General features: G+C 42.3%; 1 protein-coding gene across 1 annotated transcript in view; it reads left to right on the forward strand.

Moving 5' to 3' along the window:
• The window catches only part of Scp2 (sterol carrier protein 2), a 71,081-nt gene that overhangs the window by 47,781 nt on the left and 13,628 nt on the right, over positions 1 to 9,672 (forward strand). Inside the window, exon 11 of the mRNA XM_028785783.1 lies at positions 4,228 to 4,330. Coding sequence (XP_028641616.1) covers positions 4,228 to 4,330 — 103 coding nt within the window. The remainder of the gene's footprint in view (positions 1 to 4,227; positions 4,331 to 9,672) is intronic.

Raw genomic sequence — 9,672 nt, forward strand, 5'->3', positions numbered from 1 at the left:
ATTTCTACTAAAATTTTGTATCTGAAGTTGTGAGAATGTAGGTATGATGGTTTGCATGTGCCTATATTCCAAGAATTTGGTAGGGTGAGGGGAAGGAAGATCACTTGAGCTAGCCTGGATAACACAGCAAGACAAAACAAAGCAAACAATAAAACAAAAATCAGTAGAAATATTTTTTGTGTGAGAGATATGTCAGTTTATGTTATTATTTAGTTTTAAACAGGACATGTATCAAGTGACTTGCAGGGAAGGATGTTCAGAAAATATTGACAGTATTTTTTTGTGTTTATTATTTCCTGATTTAGATGAAAAGTTGGTTAATCAATAGCATGATGAGCTTTACCAAACAAGAGAGAACCTTGACCTTTGGAAATATGTCTGAGACCTGCCACATAGTCAGGATACTTTGTACTCTCCTGGGCCTGCCAGGATCTGTTATTTTACCTGATAGAGTCAAGAACTGGCTAGCATCGAAAAGGGGACACTGATGGTTAAAAGTTAAAAGCCAAATGTATTTATTTATTTATTTATTTATTTATTTATTTATTTATTTATGACAGGGTTTCACTATGCAGCCCTGGGTGCTGTGGAACTTTCTGTAGCCTAGGGTGGCTTTGAATTCACAGAGATTCTCCTGCCTCTGTCTCTGAAGTATAGGGATTAGAGGCATGTGTCACTACATGAGGTGGATTTTTTTCCTTAAGATTCACTTATTTATTTATTTTATGCATATGTCATGTATCGACTGAAGAGCGAATTGGATTCCATGGAACTGGAGTTAACAGACAGTTGTGAGCCACCGTGTGTTCTGGGAATAGAGCCTGGGTCCTCTGGAAGAGCAGCCAGTGCCCTTAACTGTTTGAACCTTCTGTCTTTGAACCTTCTGAGTTTCAGGTTTATAAGATGAAGAGAATTTTAGAGCTGCCTGGTGGTGATAACTGTTCAATATTCTAAAAACATGTATCATCACTGTCCGTACAGCTAAAAGTAGTTTGGACGATGAAGTTTTGTGATGTGGGGTTTTGCTGTTTTATGTTTTGAGATACAGTCTCATTTAGCCCAAGATGGCTATGAACTCACTGTGTACCTGATCTTCAAGTCCTCCTGCCTCTACCTCCCGAGTGCTGGCACAACCAGATATAGTGGTTCAGATCTTAACACACTTAAAATACTGGAGAAGACCTTAAAAAATTTGTGGGACTGTCTTGTGCTTACACTCAAAACGAATGCTCCATTTCTTTAAGAGATTATTCAAAGATTCCATTTTTATCCCACCCCAAACAAACCTTCCTGGCTATCACAGTAGAGATGGATTCAGTTCACTGTTCCATAAGAGGGTGCCTCAAAAGAACCGAGTCTGTGTTGTCACATCCCCTGGGTACCTGGCCTTTTGGTAGCATTTTGACTTACTTAACTTTTATCTCCTAGACTTCTCTGCTCTAGGCTTTGAGACACCTTGCCTGATTTCTGAGTAAATCTTCACTGGCTCTTAGACTTCTAAATAATGGATTCCAAAGGCCATTGTCCTGGGGCTGTCTTCTCTGTACTCCATTCCAGGATTTCAACACTTGATTCTGCTCATGGTTACCTCACTTGATCTCCAGCCTGATCCCTGTGAATTCTAGACTCTCCTGTCCACCTGCCTGCCTCACAGACTTCAGCTGATGATAGTTGAGGCAGATCACCAGTCCCTTCTGCTCCCACTTCACTCTTCCTCATCCACTGCCACTCCTGGCTACCTCCAGACTCCTGAAACAGCTTTTCTACCCGCTTTCCATGTCCCTCACCCCAGCAACAAAGGCTGTAGATTCTGCTCTTCTTTTGAATCCGTTTCCTTCACTTCCATTAGCAGACTGCACCCATGGGCCAGGTGACCGTCACACATACCTGGACCACTGCAGCAACCTCCTAACCATTCTCTTCACCTGTTTTCATGCTCTCTAGGAGTCCACACACCGTTGGGAGGAGTGTCACAAGCTACTTTTCTACTTTACTGTTGCTGTCTCTCTGGCTTCCCAGATTCCTAACTTTGCGTTGCCTGTGTCTTCTGCCCAGGTCTCCACCTTCATACTGTGTTGTTGTTTCCTCATTTACTGTGTTGGTCACTCTGGTCTTTTTTCTTTTGTCATATGAGCTCTTTCTGCCCTTGAGGTCTTGGCAGCGTACTCTTTAGGTAGTCAGATCCTGTCCTTGCTTTAATAAGATATTAGCGGAAACTTACCTCTCACATCACCTTGAGCACTATTGCTTCTTGTGTTCCAAGCAGTCACTTGATGTTGCTTTTGTATTTAACAAGTGGTATTTTCTTCCTTCCTACTCTTCTCTTTTTAAAACAGGATCTCACTATGATTCTTGGCCATCCTGGAATAACCATGTAGACCAGGCTGGCCAGAGATCTGCTTGCCTCTGTCTCCCAAATGCTGGGATTAAAGACATACAACACTATGCCTAGCTTCTCTTTTTCTGAGACAGGATCTTATTAGGTAGCCTAGGTTAGCTTGAAACTCATTATGTAGCCAAGGTTGGCCTTGAACTCAATACTCCAGACTCTCCCAAGCACTGGGATTATAGGCATGTGCCACCATAGCAGTTTAGATGGGTTTGGAATAACTGAAAGAGGATGGAGTGTAGCTCCTTAGTAAGGTTGTGCTCAGTGTGTACTAGGCCTGGATTTAGTTCCCACAGAGAGAGGGTGTGGGGGATGAGAGAGAGAAAGAAGAAAAGGAGGAGTATATGGGGGGATGGAGAGAGGAGAGGAGAAGAGGCAGTGCTGGGAGTGAGATGCTGTGCTTCCCTCCTGGACCTCCTAAGCTCCTCTCTGCCTGCGCCAGTCTGTGCTGGTCTGTCAGAAGAATGGTCTAACAACAGACAGCTGAACGTTGACTGCTTCCTCAGACCTAGCACTTGGGTTCTTGTAGTCCACAACAGTCATGGCTATTGCTATTTTCCATGTGCCCACAGTGCTGGGTGCTTTGCACAGGCTCTTGTAATTCCACAGAGCCCTTGGCATTGTCCTTTGCCCTGCTACCATTGGACAATGGGATAAAGTCAGTCATTTGCTTGGAATCCTACTGCTTATGAACGGAAGAGGTGCTTGTGAGCTTTAAGAACTGTGTTGCTAATGCCATAATCTGTGATTGTCTCCTCGGACAACAAGCAAGCAGTGTGTCACGCTATGCTTATCTCCTATCACAGGTGAAAGTGACTGCAGCCCAGGCTTGCCTGCCCCATTGCCTCACCCACTTCCTTGTAATTCAGCTCTGATTGCCATTATCTCTGGCTTGGGTGATTGCAATAGTCTCTTAGCTGAACTCCCTGACTCCTCCCGGCCTGTCTCTTTAAGGTCCATTTTCCAGCTGATGGCTAGATTTGTTTTTTTTAAGACATAAATTAGATCATGTCCCCATGATTTGATTATATTTAAAACTGGGAACTCTGGTTGGTTGTTTAATTTGTGTGTGTGAGTGTGTTTTGAGGGGCCAACCCAGGGCCCTTAAGCATGTTAAGCACATGTTCTACCTATGAGCTATACTCTGAACCTTTAAAGGTGAACCACAAGAGGCAGGACTACTCTAATGTTGGCTGAGATGCTGAGAGTCTGGACTCCATCCCCAGCACTGCAAACAAATGAATAAATAAACTGACAAAAAGAAAGCCAACCCCACTGTCTGGGCGTCCCGGTTCTGTTCTCTGCTGTGGTCTCTTAGAGCTGGCCTTTCTCCTGTGCTATAATTTGGGCACCATCCACCTCCTTTAGTCTTCTGTATTTCCTTTTCCACCTTTATATCTGGGTTCCTTCAGGCTAGCATGGCTTTTCCACCAAAACTCTTTGTAGGGCTGGTTCATTCAGTAATTGAAGGTGTAATGTAACTATTGCCTCCCTAGAGGGGCTCTCCCTGCGACCAGTATCTACAATAGATGACCCCTCTCTCTAGCAGGCACTTGATTGGTTTCTTTTCTTCTGATAACTGTATGCCTGTTTGGCTGTTTGTTTTTGCTTGTTAATGGTCTTGACTGTAAGTTTAAGGAGGGTAGCTTCACCTAGTGAGAACTTAGTATTTGCTGTAGGGTAGAGTTGGGTAATTGTTTTATATACTTACTGAAGATTTTCTTGAGATAAGAGTTGCAACATCTCTGTTCTTGGGCTTTTTGAAAGTTACTGTTCCCTAAATGTTGAAAACTCAAGTACCTCTGTGACTCCCAGAACTGACATGAATCCTTCCACAGCTCCTTCAGAACGCACCAGGTTTCCGCTGCTCCCACCAGCTCTGCAGGGGATGGATTCAAGGCAGATCTCGTCTTTAAGGAGATTGAGAAGAAGCTGGAAGAGGTGAGAGCTGTAAATAAAACACAACCAAAGACCAGAGCCTGGGCTGGGAGGCGGAGCTCTCACTGATGCTGAAGGTGCACAAGGTGAAGCCTCACCATGTGTTGAAATACTTTGTGTTTCAGAATCCCTGAGTGGCCTACGAGGCTTCTTTGTAATTCTAGTCAGACTGCGTTTCAAATGTGCACATTTCTAGATATGTTTTGTTTGTTTTGTTTTGGTTTTTTTGAGACAGGGTTTCTCTATGTAACCCTGGCTATCCTCAAACTCACTCTGTAGACTAGGCTGGCCTCTAACTCAAAGATCTGTCTGCCTCTGCCTCCAGAACACTGCGGTAAAAGGCGTGTGCCACCACCGACTAACACACATCTCCATATCTGAATGTAAAGACTATAGTTAATAATGTTTTAAATCATTTTCATTTTAGTCTTCCTTGTCAGGAAGATATCCAGTTGTAGGTATAATTCAGATGTAAAGAGTTCTCATTTATTTTGAAACAATTTTTTTTTCTTTTTGAGACAGATTGCCTGCTGGCCACAGACTCAAAAGAGTATCTATGCATCAGCTCTCACCATTCTGGGGTTGACCATGTAGCCATCACACTCAGTTTATAATGTCCTCAGAATTAAAGAGATGTCATTTAAAAATCATTCCAGAGGATATTTTAAATGAATCTTTAACTATACCTGATATCAGAATTCTTCATTACTGTTTTTTATTAGCATATAAATATTTGGTTACATAATGGGATTTTAAAGTAAAATTTGTTTTTGTTGTTTCTCTTGTCCTCATCTTCTTTTCCTCAGAATTACTTTAAAGATGGAATTATTTATTGGCTTTTCCCCCTTGAAACATGTCTCATTGTTCATGCTGCCTTCTAACTACATAGCCAAGGAAGACCTCCCCTCCTGTCCCCACGCCCTCCTGTCCCCATGCCCATGCCAGGGTTACAGGAGTGTACTACCTTAACCAGCTGTTTGCAATTTTCAAAGTTTTTTTTTTAATTGGCTACTTCTTTGTTGCAAAAAAGAATTCTAATTTTTAAAATTCACATTATATATATGGATACATAAAAAAGAAAAATGTTTTAGGTAGCTTCAGAGTTGGCTCAGCAGTTAAGAGTGCTGGCTGCTCTTGGAGAGGTCCTGGATTGGGTTCCCAGCACCCACAGTGTGGCTTAAATCAGTTGGTAACTTCAGTTCCAGAAGATCCAATGCCCTCTCCTGGCTGCTCAGGCACATGTGCAATGTATGTACATAAATGCAGCCAAAATACTCATATATAATAGACTCACACCCTCCAGCAGACATACATGCAGACAAAACACCAGTGCATATAAAATGAACAAATAATTAAAACTTTACTATATCTAAGTTCATTAACAATGTTATAAAAATAAGTAAAAACAAGTCATTTTTAAAAAGAAAAATTTTAAATTTCCCAATTGTACCATTTAGAGTTCACTAAAATGTTACCATGAATATTCTATTTGTCATTCTTATCTTATATATAAACTAGAATCTTACATAGCCAGGACCATACAATACATGTTGGGTTTATTGTACTATACATAAAAATATATTTTTGTGCTATAATTAGTTATTTTTTAAAAAGTCTTTTTTATTGGATTTATTTTACACATATGGGTGTTTTGCCAGCATGAACTGTAGTTATGCTTCTTTTTCTCTTTCACAACAGATTTTATTAGAGCAGGGTACACAGACATTCCAATTCTTGTCACACGTACCCAAAAAGAGCCATATATTGTGTTCACATACCCAAACTCTGAAGAGTCACATTGTGTTCATGTATGCAAACGAAGAGCTACACATTTTTTTTCTTTGAACTTATTCCAGTGATGTTCCAGCCTCAAACTTGGCAAGTTTCCCTAAGATCTCTCATAACAACCAAATGCTCAGAATCCTCAGTTCCACCGACTCACAATTTTATGCCACACACAGAACACACTCAAAATTTCCATCATTCACAGTGCATTATCACAACTGTTAGGAAAATGGTTATCCATTACTACTGCCATGACCACAGACATTACAGTTCTGACAGGGCAAGGACCAAAGACTGGCTTTCTTACGAAATGGTTCTACTAGAAGCACAGGACCAGATATAACTGAAAATATTCCAGCCGCAAATGCAAACTGAGACTCCAAACTGCCATTTAGTATGCTTTGTATTGAAGGATATAAAACTAGCCATCAAGGGAGAGGCCAGCACTCAGCACATTTCCTCAGTCCTTGACTGTAGGGCCGAGGACTTCTCGTCTGACTGCATAGTGGCTAGTGTGCCTAGCCAAGGTGCCAGGGTTTTCATAATGATCACAGCCTTCCGGGGCTGGAGCAGAGCCAGGCTGATGGCTGCAGGCTTGGCTCTGGGATAGGAGCTGCTGGACGGTCAGGCTGCCATCTTGGGGGAATGTCCACATTCTGTTTTCGCCTAGTATGCTTTATGGCCGTGTATGTAGGTCCTTCACCTGCTTTTCAGAATGTTGTACATGTTTGTACATATGTACCATAACTTATTTAATTGGCCTCTTATGATAACTATCAAATTATATTTAAATTTTGCAAATGCAACATTGCTGTTACTAATTTCCTCTTGTACTTTAAATACTAACTAGTTTAGTTAAAGGAGAGAATCGGGTAGTTAAGTGTGTGCATTTTACAGTCTAGCTCGCCAGACTCCCACCAGAAAGAGGATAATACTCTGCAGAGTTACTAAAATTCAAGAGAATAGCTGCTTTTTTTCCTACAGCTTCTCTAAAACTATATTGGCTTATTATATAAAAATCTTTGCCAGCCTAGTCAGAAAGAGGTAGCTCACTGCTGTGTTTTGAATGCCTTTCATTATTGTGTCCACAGTAAAATGAGGAATTCTATGAGGACTTAGTTCAGAGGTCACATAGAAAGATTGGGTACTAGATTACCTACTACTGTGCAGTCAGGTCTGCGGGGATAGTCCAGGAGGACTTCCTTACTGGGATTAACAAAGAGGGGCTGTTTCAGGCTTGCACTTTGCTTTTTGCTGTGCAAGCCTACGCCTCCTGTTCTCACTTTAGTTCTGCACTCCTTCACAACCTTATCCCAGTCTGTGTCTCCTTCCCACGATCGTCAGTTTCCTCAGGGTTTGGAGCACTAGAAAGGGAAGTCTGGACTCTTTGTCGGTGAATGCATTTTCTGCCTCAGGGAGGCAGCCTAGCAGGAGGTTTCCTTTCCACCTTTGTCTTCTTAGCGGTCTTCTAAGAGCTTCACTGGCTCTTAAAATTCTGCCCTTTTGTCCATTGCCTTCACAGCAGCACCTACTCTCTGGCCTTCTGTCCTCTCAGAGAGGACTTTTCCTCCCATAAGAGGCATTTAAGACTTCTTGGTAGGAATGATCTCCAGTTTTGCAACTGTGTTTTTCACTTTTAACTCTCTTACCTACTTTCACTCCTATTTCAAAGGAAAAGTATTTATTGACTATAGAGTATGGGTTTTGTAAGAGAGTCAGTTGGTTCTTTAAAAGAACAGCAAGTGTAAATTAATCTAGGTCTGTTTTAGGCAGTGGGAGGTAAGTGGTAAGTAGAACTTGTAAATGCTTGCTGAGATTTCCCAGCTATAACATTGGTGTCTGCTCTGGCTGATTCATGAGGCAGTGCAAGGAGGCAGACAGACCTGGAAGTAGTCACTTAGTGACCACTGGTTAGAGTTTGGTCCTTAGGACTGAGAGGAAATGTACCTGTGACTACTGAAAAAAGTGGGTGCTGACTAGAACAGCTACTTTGCTGTAAGACCCATGGCTGCTTTCTGGAACTCTAAGAAAAACTCTGACACGCCAGTGGACTGACTAATAGAAGGCAGTGAGAATGCTAGTCAGTAGTGAGGATGGAGAGAGTTGAACCCCTGTTCAGTGCTGGGAGGGGTGTGGGGATTGGTGTGACTGTTGAAAGTTTGGTAGATCCTCGAGGAGTTAAGCAGCTTATGATGCAGTAGCTTCCCCTAACTACCCAAGAGAAAGAAGAGCCTCTGAAGACAGCGAAAAGAGGGCTTGAGAGACGGCTCAGTGGGCAAAGCTTCACGAGCATAGGGACCCATGCTGGGATTCCCTGAGCACCACAAAGGCAGAGTGTGGCGGTGGGCTTCTAAAATCGAGAGACACCTGAGGATCCTGGGAGTTTGCTGGCTAGCCAGTCTAGCTGAAGCATTGAGCTCCAGGTCCAGTGAGACCTTGTCTCAAAAAGGTGGAAGCGGGCGTAGTGGCACACACCTTTAATTGCAGTACTCAGGAGGCGGAGGCAGGTGGATCTCTGTGAATTTGAGGCCAGCCTGATCTACATAGAGAGTTCCAGGACAGCCAGGGTTACACAGAGAAACCCTGTCTATGAATGAATGAATGAATGAAATAAAATGGAAAAACAAGTGAGAAAGACATCAGTTGCTGGCATCCATGTATGCCTGCCTAAGTGAACACCCCTTCTCTCATGCGTACATGTATATATACCACAGACAACACACATGCACACATACAACAAATACCATAAATAGATAAATAACCATATACAGTAGAATATAATCTGACCATAGAAAGGAGAGAGGTACTGTTTGATACACAATTCAGCATGAACCTTGAGAACATGGTAAATGAAACAGGCTACTCACAAAGAGCAAACTGTATGGTTCTATTTATAGGAAATATTAAGATTAAGCCAGTTTGTAGAAACAAAATAGGTTTGTGGTTTTCAGAAGCTGATATCAGAAAATGGCGACTGACTGAAAGGGGTGTAAGTTCACATGAGAACCTGAAAATGTTCTGAGATTAGTGATGTTGGGGTTGCACATTGTTTATTAGCCACTCTCCACATCACTGGCCACATACGTGACACAGCTGTTTAAGGAAAGAAGGATTTGTTTTGGCTCCTGGTTTAAGAGAGGTACCGTCTGAACATGGTGGGAGGGATGGTGGCAGGAGCATGAGTCATAGCGCAACTATGGCCAAGAACTCTAGCCCAGGAAGAAGGGCTGATGTTCAGCCTGTTTATTTGATCTGGGATCCCAGCACATGGGATGGTGCCACCAACATCTGGGGCGGGGGTTCTTCCCTCCATTAAACCTCTGTAAATGCATTAATAGACAGCAAGGGGTGTCTTCCTTAGATTCTAAGTCCTATCAAGTTGATAATGAAAATTAACTGTCATACACGTCTTAGAATGCACTAAAAAGTTAACTAAATTGTGTACTGGGGAAAAGTGCATTTTGTAGAGTCTGAATTATACTTCAGTTGTTGTTATACTGTGCATGTATAAACACACACACACACACACACACACACACACACACACACACACACACACA

The sequence above is a fragment of the Grammomys surdaster genome, unplaced genomic scaffold, assembly GCF_004785775.1.
Source record: "Grammomys surdaster isolate TR1022 unplaced genomic scaffold, NIH_TR_1.0 100, whole genome shotgun sequence".
In the NCBI taxonomy this organism is placed as follows: Eukaryota; Metazoa; Chordata; class Mammalia; order Rodentia; family Muridae; genus Grammomys; species Grammomys surdaster.